Genomic DNA, 18,256 nt, shown 5'->3' on the forward strand with positions numbered 1-18,256 from the left:
CTTTGTATTTAAAGATGGAATCAAGCAGAAAGATTCTGCGAGAAGAAGGAGAAGCTCTGAAGGGCAGGGAACGTAATGATTCGAATTCAGACTATACTTCCATTTCCTATGTACTCTTCTCCTTGATACTTTCAGGAGAAAAGAAAGATGTATCAGCTATTATCAATGGTATGTCGATGTCATGAATCCTCTCTATATTTTATTCATATAAAAGCTGGCGGAAATATGGCAGGAGGTCTGCAATTTTGGATCAAATACAAGATCGACGTAATCTTACTACATAAACTATCCAGATCCGATTTCGATATGAATGGCAAGAAAATAATAAAGTGATTGTTGTCTACAGCAGTCTTCAGACAGATGAAAAGGAGAAGATAAATAGAATGAAACACACGAAGCAAAACGAAAAAGCTGAGTACAATACACTAATGATGTGCCTACCCCCATATCCTTCAACCATCTATCCGATATCCTTAGTCTCACTGACCTTCCGTGCCCCCGATACCTGAACCCTTCATCCAAGTTCACACGTTTAGACTGCAAAAAAAAAAAAGGGATGCAAGAACTGCAAAAAGATATTCCGAATCCGGGAATCGAACCCGGGGCTACTCGGTTCAATGATCAGATGCTAGAAGCGGGAGATGTTTGAAAGCGAGTTATGTTAACCCCTACACTAATTCGGAGTGCTTGTTGATGCAAAGATGCACGTTATTAGAAAATATATTTGTGAAGAAAAAATGAGAAGAAGGGCGTAAAATAGGTGGAGAGCCTTCGATGAAAAAATGGAGAGCCTGAAGGGAAGAGATTTAAAGGTGGGTACGGGCTAAGGGGATCCAAGGGGGGCGAATTGTGAAGCGAGGTGGGGTCTTATATTGTTTTCACTGCAAATATCTCTTTGATACTCTCTCTACTTTATTGGACTGCATTTGATTCTCCGACCACATTTGCAATGCTTTCTTTGTGATTGGAACAATGATACACTATTTACCTTTCCTCCTTGAGTATTTCCAGTTCACACGCATGAAATCTCCTCAAGGAAGCATGTCTCAAGCCATACACGGAGCACAAACCACGAAAACTCGTAAGAGACAGAATATCAGAAACGCTCCCGGACATCCTCGCCAAGCAGTACAGTGGACCATGAGAAATTCGCCCGGGTGGAGAAGTGAGAGAGAAACCCCCACGGAAGCTTTATAAAATAAAACTTTTGAAGTTAAAAGTTGACGGACTGTATGTGACACAGGAATGTTACATGCATGAGGTGAAAGGAAATGGAAAAGAAGAGCAAAGGTTCAATAACTGGAAGTGGGTATTCTCTTTGATCAAGGTTCAAATGAGGGCTAATCCAGGTCTTCGAATGGTATATTGAGAGATTGTTTACAGCAATCATAATCTATCTCATGTAGCACTCCTTCGTAGAGCACATGCAACAACAAATATTTTGACTGACTCTTACAAAAAGGCCCTTCCTTCCCTTTCCTTATTACCTGTTGCGTACGATCTCATCCCTCTCTCCTTCACAACCGCTTAGCAGAGAGCCCTCCAAACCAAAACACAACTGTCCATCAATCATTTCACATAATTACAAGGTATGATTGATATCCATCCTACCAGATAGTAGAAATAACAAAAATACATTCCCAACCCCACCCCATCAACCATGAACCATCATCTCACTTCCCAAATCTTCCAAAAACCAACCCAACCACGCATTATTCCTTTCTGATTCAAAGCACATCGAGAACCACAAAGGTCAAAAATGCGTTCGCCGGGAATCGAACCCGGGGCCCATCGAGATTGACCAACGATTTTCTGATGAAAGTGGACTGATGGCAACGATGGATTTTACCACTAAACCACAAACGCTAGTATGCAGATAATTGCTTATTGATGGAGGATTTGGAGTCTTTTAATATATATTCCAGACATTTAATATTGCTTCAGGAGGCTGGAGCTTCAATGGAAATGTGGGCTGAAAATACGTACGGAGAATTAGATTGGATCGGGAGTTGAGAGAAGAATTTTCAAAAAGGTGGGGTGGTGGGGAACCGTTGAAATTTTGACATATCTTATCTTATCGGGCTCAATTATGAACAACGGCGAGCATCTAATATCTATAGATACCTAGTAGTATTGAAGATATCTATTGAAGTACGGAGTATCTAATAATGAATGACCTCCCTTCGAGTATCAAGTATCATCTAAATCCCATCTCATCTCCTTCATAACTTCCCTGACACAACACAATGCTTAGTCCGGGTAAGCAAACTACAGTAGCTACTAGCTACTAGGTAGTTAATTATTAGAGTCAATTTTTCACAATTCTAAATCCAAAGACTTTTCAGTTATTAAACTACAACTACAGTCCAGACAATTGGAACCCCAGGCTCTCTAGAACCATATCCATATTACCCCTCCACAAAATCTATACTCCCCACTAGCATGTATTATATTTTATATTAAGAGCCCTCTTCTTCATTAATACCATCACTTAGGGGCTGTAACTCAGTGGTAGAGTGCCTCGTTTGCATGTTCATAGATTCCTATAGAATTTCTTGACAATAATCGATGAAGTCCAGGGTTCGACTCCCTGCCGCTCCAAATTCTTTTTGTGTTGGTTTCATTTCGTTTTTTATTTCAAAGATTAGATCGTGAAAATGATGTTTTGGGCGGAGGGTGATGATGATTGATTGGTTTTTGCGTCTGTGGATAGATAGAGATGCTGTTTTCGTAACTGGGGAGGAATATTTTCCTGTTGTTTGGGTTAAATTTTATTTTTGCTCACCTCATTCATTCAATTACTTCTTCATTTATTTATATTTTTGAAATTCAGATATACATTATCTTGATGGAAAAACCAAAATCCCAATGTGCATCGAATCCCCGCATCACAATCCTTTAAAGCTCATTTCCCGGCGTATTCGAAGTCCCCTCTACAACCTATACCCTCACCATGTTTCACATTTTCTCTTAATTATGTTGGAGGTATTCATTTTTTGTACTCCTTATGGCGCGTCCATCTCGTGTTGAACGGGGAAGAGAGATAGATGGTTTATAACTTTGAATTCATATCACTGCGGCAGATTTAGTTAATTTAATTCAGATAGTAAAGTAAGCCTTAACATTAAACCCGGATAATTAAGGAATTATATTAGAGAGTTACGGAAGCCATATTTCCTCTTTAGAAGAGGTCGCTGGAAAAAAAAGGGGCCTTCTTAATTCCTCCTCCTCCTCACGAGGGTGCCCAATAGCCCGGACTAGCAGACCACAATGCGAACTTGAATGCTTGAAAAGCTAGAATGTCAATGTCCGGAGTGATTATGTTAGTGCGTTCATAGTTTCAATATCTCAAATGAAATTGACACCTGAAATCATTGCAATGTTCCGGATTCACCTCACAGCTTATCAACAGACTCAGAAATCAAAGGCTTCCCCATCGTTGTGCTGAAGTCCGGACCGTTGAACTGCCTTTTCTCCTTTCTTGTCCTGATCTTGACAAAATTTCTACCATTATCGCTCCCCTCCGCAAAAAAACACATGTCCTAACCTACCCGTCCCTCCATATTGAAGCCATCCTCCTATAGATATCCCGACCCTGTAAAGAAATTCAAAGGGTTGGGTTTGAGCCTGCCGAACAGAAGTAGCCCCCAAGAGACTTTCTATCCTCAGAACGCCATTCCATGAGAAACAGTGAACACTGCTTTCACCGACTATCAAATGGCATGTGAGCTTAACCCCCAGAGCCCTAAAACGACACACAGAAAATACTTCTAGAGATCATCTAGCACCTTGCCTACACCATAAAAAAGAATTGTCATCAAAAGATAAAAACAGAGTCATGACCAGACTGGGGCACGATCCCAGGACCTTGTCCGTATTTAACAGGTGTTAATTGTTAAGGACACGTGATAACCAACTACACCATCCGGCCAATTTTGTGTTTGCTAGGTGGGCAGTTGAATATATATTGCGTGCGTGAAGGTGGAGATAAGGTGGTGGGGGTCGAATGTGGAGCGATGCATAGGAGCAAAACTGGGTATCACTGGAACATTGTCTAGTGGTGCTGGACAAGAGATGGGTAGCAAAATATTTATGTACTTATTAGGCCCAAGTATCTTGTAAATGCTCAACCACATTTGGATTGTGCGAAACTATCCTTGATATCGATCGCCCTCGTAATGTGTATCAAGATATCAGGCTCAATTATTGCTCAGATTCATAAGCAGCTGCTGGATTTGATAGCATTGAAGTAGAAAAGAAAAGAAAAGCTTCAACTAATTATCATGGTAATATCAGGTATTGATCCCTGGCCTCGTTTCTCGTCGCCCTCCCACCTTCAAAATTTCCCTTCCCCAAGCCAAAAAGAGAGAAGAAAAAAAAGAAAGGAGAGAAAGGAAAGAAAAAACATACAACAGTAGGGATTCGCTGGTGGTCACCCACCCAACTACTAATCTACCGATCTGCGGCTTGTGTATGGCAGAGCGGACGGGATGCCCAATTCTCCTCAGTCTATGGTCGTATGTGGGAGTGATTCAAAAACTTAAACATATATTGGGTTACGATTGGTGTGACCTGCCAATCAATATGGATATGTCTCAACCTCGTCAATGCCACGTCGTCTACCTTATACATTACGATGCTCCCTTCAGCGGCAAAAATTAAAAAGAGGATTAAATTGAGTCACTGGAGATGCGGGATTATGAGCTTCTTGAATTCCAAACACGCGCTTGAGTGACCACTCGGTTGACAGATGAAGTAACTCTAAGTACCAGGGATATATAGAAAAAAACCATAAGCCTTTGTTTTTTACTAAGCTTCAAATGGAAATCAATTGAGGTCATAATTTCAAGACATTTTTTCAATATTGGAAGCAGAAAGGTTCATTCCTTATCATTGAAAGGTTTAGAAATTAAGAAGTACCCAAATCAAAGACATTCCCCGTCAATCGTGGCCTAGAAGGCATCAAGGTACCACCGACGCCTAAGCTGAACTTCCAACTTTCCAAGAAACGAGTAGTTGTCACACAAACGTGTAAGCTCAACGTGCATAAAGTTACATCCACTGGCAAAGGGTCAATTGGTATGTTGAATATCAAACGGGGTTATTGCCATGCTCGCTTGAGTATTGGCTACAGGTATACGTAAATATACGATCGGGTACAACATCTTAGATGTTCATCTGACGATGACAATATGACTGATATACGATTCGATAGGGCAAATGGAGGGTACAATGAAGAGGCTGATATAGAGTCGGGTAGGAAGGGTCACCGCCCATAACTTTCCGAATGTAGGCAGATCGATGGAACATTGAAGGGTACTGATTTCTTGTTTCTTGGTGAATGGCTTGTGAAGAATGGTAAAACTGGTAAAGCCGAGGTATCCGACAAAAAGGGGAGAATTGCAATCGGCCAAAGCCCCATAGAGTTCGGACGAGAATGTCGAATGGTGAATGTGTAATGTCGCTCTTCCGAGATAATTGATGAAATAATGAGAAATATCTCTCGGGCTCCATTTGATCGTTGACCTCGGCGCAAAAGTGTCATCCTAAGTCTCGTGGCTCTTGAATTACGGCAAAACAATGACTGTTTGACATCCTACGCCAGTCCTTTCGCCACGTAGACAAGACGAATTGACGGGTGGCTCCATAATATGTATGTATTTTTGATGAGAAAGGAAGGTAAAATAGGCCGTGAAGAAATTTTGGTCGGTAACATGTTACTTCGTACAGAGTAGAGATGAACAATTGAGAAGATCCAAAGCATTGTTTGAATTCGACTCGACCCCTTTGCACTTAATACATGGACGGACTACTTAGTAGGTGCATATTTGAAGGTTAAATTCGTTAGATATATTTTGATGTTGGAGTCTGATTCTCTCATTCTCTCGAGGCAAAGAGAACATGCCGAGGGTAACATCAAAGGTAGAAAGCATTCGAGCTCAGTAAGCTACGGCTGTTGCAGGTAAGTAATAGGTGGTCCTCCCATACAAAAAATGTGTGGATGCCACTGAATGGACTCATCCGTCGAGAATTCAAATAAAGTTAGCCCAGTCAACCTGAGGTAGATAGATAAATAGACAACTGTACTAGAATTGGTCAAGGCAAAAGCGACATTGAAGACAACTTCTCCTACGTCTCCTACGGCATCTTTGGAAAAAGTTCCTCATTGATTACAACACTATATTTTGATTCCTGAGGAATTTATATACGAGTACTTAGACCCATTAATGCTGGTTGTTGTCTATGAATATCTTCCATCTTCCTGGTCTAGAACAATTGACGCGCAATAATTGTCTAGACCAGGAGGAATTACCCATATATGTATGGCATTGTATGGATCCTTCACCAATCGATGAATTCCAACATCCAAAATATAGAAATAAGTGAGCACATTTCCAACTTCCAAGTTATTTGATTGTACTCCGTGCAGATAAATGGAAGATATCAGAAAGATATCTTGTAATCAGGTCTCCGCAGAAGCAAGTAATATGTATGAGGTTAGTTATTATGCAGAAAATGAAATTAGATAGATTTTTTATATATCATGATTTAAAGGATTTTAGAAAGTTAACCAAGTATCTATCTGTAGGTTCTCCCTCTGTACAATCTATCGACTGATAGAACCTATTGTATATAAATATATATGTATAAATGTATTATTATATAATATATATATTGAAACAGAATAATAAAAAAATGCCAATTGATATCTGTCCTATCTTAACGTTCTTGTGAGTACAATCAATTGATAATTCCATTCATTCCATTGTTTGTCGAATCCTCAATCTCTCAATGCTCCGTAAAAGATTACATATTCCGTCCTGTTCCTAAATTGAAAATGTTTTGAGCTAGCTAGTACCTTTCCCCCGAACTCGATCCGCCATTTTATTATTAAAGGAATTTTTCCATCCTTTCCCATGGTGACATTTGATCAAATAACGTCAAACGCCAAAACGCCAAAACGTCAACATCAATGTCAATGTCAATGTCCATTTGAGAGTCGAGGAAAAAGAAATCAACAAAAGACAATGAAGTAATAACTCTTAAGCAATCCCACCTCTGCTCAGCCAATTACCTCGATCGAATCACCAACGCAACAAACCGATATCTCATCAAGCATACATCAAACATACATCAATCAGTTAATCCATCATTCACTCATTCAATCGTTCAATCGATCAATTCCAAGATATTCTCATCTCAGAGATCTACTCGACCATTATCCTCTTATATCCCATTCCTATGAGAATGTCTCGAGATCTTTCTCAGAATTGAAACATATTTCATCATTTTATTTTCTTCTCGCCGATCCTATTCGTCGATTACCAAATTTATCCTTCCCTCAACCGAACATTTCCAACCAACCGGCCGCCGCATATTCGTTTTTCTTTTCTTTCTAGACGTTTGAATAGAAAATTCCTTCCGGCAGATTTGCAGATCATGGATGAAGCAACCAGGCTCGTAGGGGAGCTTTCTAAGAAGCTTACCGAACTGGATCACAAGGTGGACTTATATCGAAAAGATATGAATAAGGAATTTATTAAGTATGAAGAGGATTTATTGAAGAATGTTTCTCCCAATGTTTCCAAGGAAGTTTCAAAAATCGTTGCCGAAAAATTAAAGAATTACAAGGCTCTTTATCCTTTCGTCTCTTCTAATAATAACAATAATCCAACCGATAACTTTGACTCATACGCCATTGGCACAGGCACAGGTCCAGGTCTAGGCACAACAAACACAGGCACCGTCACAGGTACGGCCAACAACAACAACAGTCACAGTTCCTGCAATACAACCACGGCTACCGCCACGACCACGACCACGAACGCAATCACGAGCTCCCGTGCAGATGCAAATCTGATGACAAACGGACTTCCCAAAGCAATGAACTCACCATCAAGTACCGCTACCTCGGCGCAAACAATTCCTAATCATACGAGAAAAGAAGAAGAAGAAGAGATTGACCGCCCAAGAAGTCCACATGCGCGAGAGAAGGAATTTACAGGAGTCTTTACACCAAGTTATCTGCCATTGTTAGAATCCAACAGTCGATACGATCCAAGATCCGATTCGATTATTGAAGTAGATAATAAGTCAAGAGATACACAAATGGATACCTCGTCGCTGTCGCAGTCGCATGTTGATGCAAGTACAGATACTAGATCCTTGAATCCTTCTCCAGATCTAACACGTCCTTCAACACCCAAAAGAAAGAACACGGATGAAATATCAATCACATCCAACAGTAGCAGCGATGGACCTCGTCGCAGGAGCGCTTTACGAAGAACATCCAGCAATTCTAAGAATACAAGTCCTCGAAGAGTTCGTTTCGATGTAGAGGGAGAAGAGGTGTTGCCAACTTCATCGCCCAAGGAATTGGAGCCCATCCTTCCGCCCTCCTTTTCGGATGACTCAGATGATGAGGCTGGTTCGGAGATGGTCGAAGACATTGATGCGCCACCACCAAAGAGAATATCTTCTTCACAAGCATTACGAGCTTTATCCAGAGGGCCCCCGGAGGATGATGGAACACAATGGACCACCGTAGTTGCCCCGCCAGACGGGTCAGCTTCAGTTGATACTTTGGAAGATGACGATTCTACAAGCAATTACTTCGATTCTAGATCAAGCCCCCCAGCCTCTCGCGACGAAAATATCCCGCCAATTTCTACACCGATCCCAATACAAATCACCATGCCCGAAGTTGAAGCGCAAGCTCAAGTAAAGCATGTAGAGGTTTTACCAGAGGAGGATACAGATGCTCTATCGGAGGATGATATGTTAGATATGCCACCTCTACGGCAAATGAGAAGTCAAAATAAACAACCTGCTCGCATTCTATCGCCGAGGAAGAACGAAAATCCAGAATCGGCAATTTCTGCCTTGAAGATCAAGTCGCCAAACAAACCACTTACACTCGAGACCTTAGAGCCTAGTGGAGAGAGTGATGAGAAGTTGGACAACTTAACCTTCCAAGATGACGAACAAGAAGATCTGTTTTCCTTTGACGAAAACCCAGATCGCGGAAGCCGACCTCAAGATGAAGAAGATGATTCAGATGTAGAAGCACCTACCTCGCCTAGTATTGAAGAGAGTCTTGACAATCTTGAGCTTTCAAAATCCCCTGCTCGTCCGATTCCACATAGCTTCATTAATCACAAAGCAACGATAGCTCCAGCCCCTGCACATGGAGTTGTTGGTTCCTACAAAGGTCGCCCATTCAGTATGCCTGTTGTCAACGATGAGGTACATGCCAATGCCGCATCAATGGGAGCAATGAATTCATTCGTTGGAAGTGTCAACGGTCGCAGTGGACTTGACGCAAGTGATATCTTAAGCTTTAGAACAAGTGGAGGAGTGGGTAGTTTTTCCGGAACCCCAAAGAGCATGAGTGAAAGGATGATGATGGATGATTTGATAGAGGCTGAAGGAGAAAATCAGAAAAGTTGAGATCGAAAGACCCAGCATTGAAGGATTTCATGAAGTCGAATCAGGAACTCGGAGGCAAGCATATTGGAACTCATGGATGGCATACAGCCTACGGGAAATTGGTTCATGGTGTGTATTTCTGTGTGTATTTTTAACATTTGCATTTCTGGCGTTCTACAGGTCATCGATTTCGACGTCATCAGAATATGACGAATGAGGAATCTGATGATTTAGGTATGGCATGAGAAAATGGGTGCATCGTTTTTTTCTTTGGAGCTCTCAGCCCGGTTCGGCTTCACAAATCCGTGAGATCCGTGAGCGGAATCAAGGCATATTTCACGCATGAAGTTATTGGAGTGGAGATGGCGAGAGGGGTTGGAGATGTCAGGTCAGTGGAGTGAATCAAATGATTAAAATCAAATTCGCACTGGATGATGAATGGATTGTATATGATCGCATTGGTTATGTACTAGGTAGGTAGGTTGGTGGGTATTTACTTAATCATCGACATACCAGCTACATACCTAGGTAACCTTACACACATAACAATACATGCTCATCTATTCCCAATGAAATATTTCTCTCAATTCATTATTATTGAAGGGTGATTTCAATGAAGTCTAAAATCTATTGGCAGGGGAAATGGGGGCTTTGAGCTTGAGGTAGGTGTTTTTGTCTTGGTTCGTGTATGTATATGTATATGTATATGCGGGGTAATGAAATGAGATGATAAAATATCCTTGTATCTGCATTTAGCCGTGTATCTATCTACTTCCCCCTCATTGCTCTTTACTTGCTTCTAGAACAAATTCTTAACTAGTCGGGGAAATGAATGTATGGGATATATTGAGTATCAAGTATGAAGTATTGAATGTTGAGTACTGAATATTGACTTTTGAACTAGGGATATTAGGTGTACTGGATATAGGTATGTACGGAAGGGAGTGCAGGAGATGGATGCCCTGGTATAGATGAGGTAATGGGTGTCTAGTAGGTACAGTACCCCTCCACTTATATTAGCTGACATCTAATTTTACACCAAAAAGAACTAAATTATACCATTTTCATTTAAAGATTTTGATGTAATAAAGAACTTTTATAAAAAAATTTTTATAATATTAATTAGTTTTATGTTACGAAGTAACAGCTGATCTGTCCATACGAGCTCGGACCATTTGGAAAAGCAAGGAGATTCACATACAAACTGTATGGCAATTGACTCATGTGGTCTCCCCACCTTAAGCAAGCACAGACATCGAATCTGATCGAAAACACGTGATCAAGGATTCCCACCGAGCTGAGGATTCCCAGTATGGTGGGAAATATTCCCTCCCACCTTGATAGAACGATAGAGAGCAGTAGGATCCATAGTACAAAGGTCTATATAACTGAAAAGAGTATCCTTATTGTAGAGCTTCGTGCTCAAGATCAATCATTTAGTATACTCTACTATTAGTTACGAATTGTATATCATTATTTGTCATTACTTAAGTCCCTGCTTGACGCCTAGTTATAAACCACTTCGAGAGCCTAGAGCACTTCCACGTGATCTAGACGGCAAACCTCGTAACACTGGATAGATCGAGGAGAACTTATTTTATTTATTTTATTAGATATATAATCAATTAAAAGGTTGAAGAACAATGAATATCAAAATAACCTTGAAAATATCTTAAATTATATTGATTGGCTTTATAGTATGACTCAACTTTCTTCAAAAAATAAATTATATAATGAAGCCAGCCTTTATTATACGTTATTGTGATATAGCCCTGCTTTACGTAAAGCCCCCGTCCCTAGTGGCTAGGTGGATGAAGCCTGGAGGGAGGGGGTATGAGGGGTATAGGACAGGCGGTTGGGTGGTGTGAGAAGGAGGGGATGAGGAGGAGATGAGAAGGAGGGGATGGAATGAATGGCTGATATGTTTGGGGAGTTTGTTGGGGATTGGATTGGGCGTATAAGAGTGCTGAAGATATCTGGTAGCCATCTACAATCTCAGATGAAGACTATAGTTTATGAATCTGAAGGGCTAGCTAAATATATATATGAACTGAATAGGAATTAATATACGTAGAATGGATAGGAAAGAATGAATAATACCCCATGAATGGCTGGTTACTACTGCAGGCCAAGATTCTTCTAACGGGTATCCTGCAGCGGATGCTCGGTATTTGGGCTATCCGGGCGTCTGGCTCGGTTTGGACCTTATTTCTCGGGAGGAGTGTGCGCCAAGTGACTTGACGGATTGAATCAAAGGGGGATACACAATGCTAGGCGAAACGGAGTTCCATGGTTTGGTTAATTTAAAGTTTAGTTTACTACTTAGGAAACATGCAGGGGGTTAATGTGGAAATGTCAAACTCCGCTTGACGCGGCTTTCAGGGGTTACACGGAGATAAAAATGCCCCTTCTCCAATTACAGCCACTCCTTTGTGCTTAGTTGTTGCTAAGTCCGCACTTTTGCGGACGGAACTATATAGCACACTCCACTTTAAGCACGTATCACAACAACAATTACCCTCTTACTGACAAAGTGTGCTTATGCTGTACTTTCCGACCATACGAGTGAGTATATGGAAGAATAGCCTACGATCAGAAATATACTCCGCATATACTCCACGTAAAGAGTACCGAATACCTCGTTTTCGTATCGGTTTATCATCTAGCTAGGTGATGCTACGGCGCATCAACGGCATATCACAATGATGCATCATTCCTGATTCATCCATCAACAGTATTCAACTGATTATTCAACAATTCCGATATGTTTACGATATACCTATGCTCGCTTAATATCAAAACTAACTAACATCTCAAGAATTTCAACGACATACTCCGTACCGTCGGTTGAGCAATACACCGCCGATTAACGAAGTCACTTTCATATATCCTCTTCTCGACAGGATGAACAAATGAGTGAGGGACAAGTGAAACATTTGCTGCAGCCACTATGTGACCTATAACTAGATAATGGATGACTCATAACGAGTCATGGCATTGACCAACGTGCGTATGTTCTGCAAGAATGAACGGCGTTTTAGAAATCCTCCGAGATCATCAAGATCGAGACGTTTCGTCTCCACTATAGTATTAGCCCTACCCGTTCAATCATATTACTGATCCCGAGGATGACGTGCCCTGTGTCGAAAAATGGGATTGTTTGGTTTGAGGATGTTGATCAGGAATATGGAGGGAAGAAGGTTTTGACGGGATGTGAGTCGAAATGAGTTAGTATGCTACAGCTTAGGAACGATAAATTCATTGAATGAAAAAAAAATAAAAAAAAAATAGGGATAAACAAAAAATAATCATTTGATCTTTCGAAAGTCTTCAATTTAGAAAAAAAAGTATTTTTTTAAAAAATTATATTCTTTATTATTTTTATTTTCAAGATATTAAAAAGTATAGAGCTTAATCTTTATATATTCTAAAAGCTTTAATTAAATTCATGTACTTTCTTTCTTTAAATAATATATATACTTTTAAATTTCTTATTTTGTACAAACCTTGAAATAATGATATCAAAAATATATAATTTATATATCAAATTCAAATACTAGAACTATTAATATTTATTTTAAACAGATATTTTACCTCTTTATTTAAACAATAAAGTATTTGTTAAATTCAATACCTACTGGAATATAAAATTTATGAAAAAAAAAAAAAAATAGAATCTTAGTCCTTTATTAGCTCTAGATATTCTAAAGTGTTATTGAAAACTGGGTTCAATGCTTCTACTTTTTCACTTCCTTTTCCACTTAGGGGTGCATTTTTTTTGGCATCATGTCGCAGTAATCTTATTCACGTCTAGGTTGAGAACAGGTTTGCAGCCAGGAGATTGGTGCAACTCTTATTTTGTCAGGTTGACCATTCGATAGAACATTCGCTTCAACGGCAATGTGATACCATGTCTCTTGCCGATCGATATGAGTCTTGACCCTCTAACACAAGGAAATGGGACGGGGATGAAAGACCTTGTACGGATATTTCATAAAGTGCGTACCAATTGCAATCCATTCGATTACCCTTTGTCTTTACTTTCCTTGTGTATTTTTAGCAAGCGGAGTTCGGATAGGCTTTTTTTCTTGTATACCCTTGTTTTTATCTTAATGTTATTAACATTTTTCTACTTTTCAATGCATGTGTTATTGGATCCTAGGATGTAAATGTCTGCAAACATCTACACCTGCCGTTGGAAACATGTATATATATACATACTCTCGCCTCAGTTGGCTCAAGTAACTCCTCTACTTTCATACCATACGAAGCTCAGAGTTGATCTATACAATATCCTTCAAAATGTCACCACCATTCCTCAACGAAAGTAAAGGGACGACCATGTCACCAGTTCTCCTAGGTGCTTCAGCATTTCTCCTCCTAGCCTACGTTGTTCGAGCTATACTTGCTCGACCTCAAAAGTTGGATTTTCCAGTAGTGGGCAAGCCCGGTGATGCTAATTTTGAAGCGGCATTGCTTGAAGGAACCGCAAAAGTAAGAATCTTTCCACACCATGATGCCCTCCTCTTATCCTAGCATATAAACTCACAAGGGACAGTACCCCAATACCCCCTACATCATCCCAAGTGTTCCCGAATTGGTCGTCCTTCCCATGTCCACTCATGATGAAATGCGCAACCTCCCAGAAGACAAAGCATCTTTCATGCAAGATTTATCCCACGTATTTTTTGGAAAACATACAGGAATCGGTGAAAATACCCCCCCTTTAATCAAAACTATCAAGGCCGATTTGACTCGTCATATGGCATCTACTGTCGAAGCTCTTCAAGACGAAGCGCGCTATGCATTGAATGAATTCGGCAGTTGCGAAAATTGGACCAAGGTTGATTTGACGAAAGCAATACCAAGAATGGTTGCGTTACTGAGTGGTAGAGCTTTTGTTGGAAAACCATTGAGTCGAAACGAGGAATGGATTAACGCTACTGTCGATTATACTGTGGACACTGTGAAGGCAAAGGACGAAGTGCTCCAATATCCGGCCTTGATTCAAAATTTGGCGGTGTCCTTCTTATCCCAGATTAGAACGGTGAAGCAACATAAGAGTAAGGTGGCAAAGTTGTTGAGACCAATCATTGAGGAGTGTATGCGAAAATTCAAGGAAGAGAAGACAGCTGATAAGGAATCGAGTGACGGATTTGATGATAATCAGGGGTCTTTCATCAGCTGGCTTTTGAAATGGACAGATGAGAAGAGTAGAGAAGACCCTTTTGCGTTGGCGGACACCCAGTTGATGTGTAAGGTTTCATTTCCTTTCATCTTTTATACCTTTTTGTTTCGAGTCTGATTCTTCTTACTTTCTCGGGCTATAACTGACCAAGGATAGTGTCTTTTGCTGCTATTCACACAACGTCCATGGCCCTTTCGCACATACTATATGATATCGCTTCTCACCCGGAATTCATTGAGCCTCTCCGCGAAGAAATCGAGCAAGTGATTGCAGAAGATGGGGATGAGATTGATGGTAGTGGATCGACAAACTTAAAGAAGCAGTCATTCGCCAAATTAAAGAAATTGGATAGTTTCATGAAGGAAAGTCAGAGATTCAGTCCTCCAGCTTTGGGTAAGTTTATAGGATCTATACTTTTTTCTGATACATTTCAAGAAAGAGTGCATATGGAAGTGGGAAACGCTAAGAACTCATTTACTAACAAACTATAGTTACAAACTTTCGCCGAACTACTTCCACCCTCCACCTTTCTACTGGCCATACGATTCCCAAGGGAACCCGAATATGCTACGACACCGTTTCGGTCAACATGTCCAATCCCGACCTCTCTTCCATTCCCCACGACCCCTCCAATGTTACCTCACTTGATCCACCTACCACCTTCTCTCCCTTTCGCTGGTCATCACTGCGCGACACGCCTGGCAATGAATCAAAATTTCAATTTGTAACGACAAGTAAACAAAGCATGAATTTCGGACACGGGGTATGTTTGTTTACTTAGTTCTCTGAATATCTTGTTCTTAACATCCAAGTCTTTTCTTCAATTTTAAACCAAATTTAATGTTTCCTTACGCACACTCTTTTGTATTTCTAACACAGTTCTGATTCCCCACTCCCCTTAATCCCATTCAAAGTCATTCATCAATGGCAGCCACTGACCTCTAATCTAACAGAATCATGCATGTCCCGGTCGGTTCTTCGCGGGGTTGGAGTTAAAGGTTGCGATCGTCGAGCTTTTAAGAAATTGGGAATTCAGGCTAGTGGGAGATGAAGGGGCCAAGGGGGGAGAGAGACCCAAAAACCTTGTATACGATGTCACCATCATGCCAGACCCCGTTGGCCAGCTTGAGTTCAGGAGGAGGAAGTTTTAGGAACTTACGGTCTGTGGAGTAGTGAATTGAGATATGGAGAGAAGGTATGGATGGATGAAAAGAATGGGTTCATAATGGAGCAAATGGATGGGAATTGGAATGTAGGATCTTAGATTGTTGATCGAATGGGGTTTAGGGCTTCTTTTGGCTACTCATTTTTGTTTTCTATAGAATTTCTTACTCTTTTTGTTTTTAACAAATTCCACTCTTTTGAAAAGTCATTCAAGTTACAGCATCAATGGTTTCTAATTCGTTCTATATATTATTCAATAAATAATCTTTTGTTAAATCTATTGAAATCGATAAGTTATAATCGATAAGTTATAACGTGGTTTATCAGCGAGCGGGCCATATCACCGAGCGGGCCACTTTTACCTCAATTTATATCTTTCAACTTCAATACGCGATTTATCAACAAAATATTATGGAATCGAATAATCAAGAAGGTCGAATACTTTTAGCTATCGAAGCTATCAATAAAGACCAAAAATTAAGCATTCGGAAGGCTGCTAAGCTATATAATATCCCGCGTACAAAGATTCAGCGCAGAATGGACGGTACTACCCCTCGTATCGAATCTCGAGCAAATAGTCATAATTTGACCAAATTAGAAGAGGAAGTACTTATCCAGTATATAATCGATATGGATGAGAGAGGGTTTGCATCTAAATTAAATGGTGTAGAAGATATGGCGAATTATATCCTCGAATCGCAGGGTGCGAAGAAGGTTGGAAAGCTCTGGGCTCATCGCTTTGTTAAACGATATCCAGAATTAAAGACATGTTTTAATCGCGTTTATAATTTTCAAAGAGCTCTCTGTGAAGATCCCAAGCTTATTGAAGAGTGGTTTAGATTGGTATCGAATATGCGGGCGAAATATGGTATTGTCGATTCCGATTTTTACAATTTCGACGAAACCGGCTTCATGATGGGTATAATATGCCCTGGAATGGTTGTAACTAGTGCTGAACGAAATGGCAAAAGCAAGGCAATACAATCAGGCATTCGAGAGTGGGCTACAGCAATTATATGTGGCAATGGAGAGGGTGAAACTATACCTTCATTTCTAATAGTTCAAGGACAAGCTCATCTTTCCAATTGGTATATCGAAACCGATTTTCCTGCGGATTGGGTTATTAAATCTACTTCCAATGGATGGACGAATAATGAGATAGGGTTAGAATGGTTAAAGCATTTTGATAAATATATTATTCGTCAAAGGAAGGGCAAATATCGAATGCTAGTATTGGATAGGTACGAAAGCTATGAATCAATACCTTTTCAATCATATTGCAAATCAAATGATATTATATGCCTCAAATTACCACCACATTCAAGTCATTTAACTCAACCACTTGATGTTGGATGTTTTGGCATACTCAAACGTTCATATGGTTATCAAATTGAAGGATTTATCAAAGCTCATATCAATCATATTACCAAGGTTAAATTCTTTATAGCCTTCAAAGCTGCATATTTACAATCATTTATTATTCAGAATATGAAAGCTGGTTTTCGAGGAGCAGGTCTAATACCATTCGATCCTCAATCTATACTTTCAAAACTAGATATTAGGATTCGTACTTCTACCCCTTCATCTACCTCCTTGGAACTTACCAACTCCTGGATCTCTCAAACCCCTCATAATCCAACTGAGGCTCTCTTACAATCAACTTTAGTAAAAGCTCGAATAACTCGTCATCAATCAAGCTCTCCTACACCTATATTTGAGACTGTACAAGCTTTAGTTAAAGGTATAGAGAGATTAGTATATGAAGTTATATTTTTGAGTGTTGAGAATCGTATGCTTCGAAGAGCAAATGAGGTATTAAGTAAACGTCGACGCGCTAAAAAAATTCAACTACGTAATGGAGGAGTACTTACTGAATAAGAAGCTGAAGATATATTATCACAACAAGAGGTTGATAATCAGATTCAACACGACGAGCGTCAAAATGGGGGAAATTTTAATAGGGAATCATCTACTAGTCGATGCTGTAGTAAGTGTGGAAAGACTGGTCATAATTCAAGAACTTGTCAGAATAGTATAATAGATCCTAGATTATTAGATTCTTGATAGTTTCAATCAATTGATTTAATTGTTGTTAAATAATATGGGTTTGAAATGATAAATTGAGGTAAAAGTGGCCCGCTCGGTGATATGGCCCGCTCGCTGATAAACCACGTTAAAGGAAAATTGAATATAAAAATTATATACAAGACTTACATTTATAATCAAAAAATTAAAATCATCTTCTTTAACTGAGTAATTAATCAGATAAACATAATGTAATATAATTTAATAAATTAAAACCTTTTATAACGTTAAGATCTATTCATTAAAGCTTCAAAGTTTTAAAGTATATAATAACAATTTATAAAAAAGAATAAACTTTTTATTATAGAATATATTTCACAAAAAAAGAATTATTTTATAGAAAAGAAAAGATTATTGGACGGATTGTAGCAGTGAAAAGAGCTCTTAAAC

At 39.7% G+C, this 18,256-nt stretch overlaps 5 protein-coding genes and 4 non-coding genes across 9 annotated transcripts; 6 read left to right on the forward strand and 3 right to left on the reverse strand.

Moving 5' to 3' along the window:
* Window positions 1-578: 578 nt before the first annotated feature.
* SS1G_14689 lies at window positions 579-683 on the reverse strand. Its single transcript has one exon. It is a non-coding gene; the product is annotated as a tRNA-Glu (tRNA).
* A 99-nt stretch (window positions 684-782) lies between these two features.
* Window positions 783-1,197, forward strand: SS1G_08674 (predicted protein; the record flags this gene model as incomplete). The annotated part of the gene is made up of 2 exons (XM_001589860.1): window positions 783-812; window positions 1,012-1,197. The coding sequence occupies 2 exons, from the start codon at window positions 783-785 to the stop codon at window positions 1,195-1,197; spliced, it is 216 nt and encodes a 71-aa protein (XP_001589910.1).
* A 563-nt stretch (window positions 1,198-1,760) lies between these two features.
* Window positions 1,761-1,866, reverse strand: SS1G_14550. The gene has a single exon. It is a non-coding gene; the product is annotated as a tRNA-Gly (tRNA).
* Window positions 1,867-2,494: 628 nt separating this feature from the next.
* On the forward strand, window positions 2,495-2,601 carry SS1G_14669. Its single transcript has one exon. It is a non-coding gene; the product is annotated as a tRNA-Ala (tRNA).
* A 1,238-nt stretch (window positions 2,602-3,839) lies between these two features.
* SS1G_14680 lies at window positions 3,840-3,931 on the reverse strand. The gene has a single exon. It is a non-coding gene; the product is annotated as a tRNA-Val (tRNA).
* Window positions 3,932-5,192: 1,261 nt separating this feature from the next.
* On the forward strand, window positions 5,193-6,290 carry SS1G_08675 (predicted protein; the record flags this gene model as incomplete). Its single annotated transcript, XM_001589861.1, has 5 exons — window positions 5,193-5,227; window positions 5,294-5,447; window positions 5,835-5,962; window positions 6,091-6,158; window positions 6,220-6,290. 5 exons carry the CDS (start codon window positions 5,193-5,195, stop codon window positions 6,288-6,290), a joined length of 456 nt encoding a protein of 151 aa, XP_001589911.1.
* Window positions 6,291-7,440: 1,150 nt separating this feature from the next.
* Window positions 7,441-9,674, forward strand: SS1G_08676 (hypothetical protein; the record flags this gene model as incomplete). The annotated part of the gene is made up of 3 exons (XM_001589862.1): window positions 7,441-9,361; window positions 9,442-9,558; window positions 9,610-9,674. The coding sequence occupies 3 exons, from the start codon at window positions 7,441-7,443 to the stop codon at window positions 9,672-9,674; spliced, it is 2,103 nt and encodes a 700-aa protein (XP_001589912.1).
* Window positions 9,675-13,731: 4,057 nt separating this feature from the next.
* SS1G_08677 (hypothetical protein) lies at window positions 13,732-15,768 on the forward strand (the record flags this gene model as incomplete). The annotated part of the gene is made up of 5 exons (XM_001589863.1): window positions 13,732-13,923; window positions 13,988-14,684; window positions 14,774-15,010; window positions 15,109-15,380; window positions 15,571-15,768. The coding sequence occupies 5 exons, from the start codon at window positions 13,732-13,734 to the stop codon at window positions 15,766-15,768; spliced, it is 1,596 nt and encodes a 531-aa protein (XP_001589913.1).
* Window positions 15,769-16,192: 424 nt separating this feature from the next.
* Window positions 16,193-17,819, forward strand: SS1G_08678 (hypothetical protein; the record flags this gene model as incomplete). The annotated part of the gene is made up of 3 exons (XM_001589864.1): window positions 16,193-17,022; window positions 17,107-17,570; window positions 17,770-17,819. 3 exons carry the CDS (start codon window positions 16,193-16,195, stop codon window positions 17,817-17,819), a joined length of 1,344 nt encoding a protein of 447 aa, XP_001589914.1.
* Window positions 17,820-18,256: the final 437 nt, after the last annotated feature.

This window comes from Sclerotinia sclerotiorum, genomic scaffold (genome assembly GCF_000146945.2).
Source record: "Sclerotinia sclerotiorum 1980 UF-70 scaffold_12 genomic scaffold, whole genome shotgun sequence".
Lineage (NCBI taxonomy): Eukaryota > Fungi > Ascomycota > Leotiomycetes > Helotiales > Sclerotiniaceae > Sclerotinia > Sclerotinia sclerotiorum.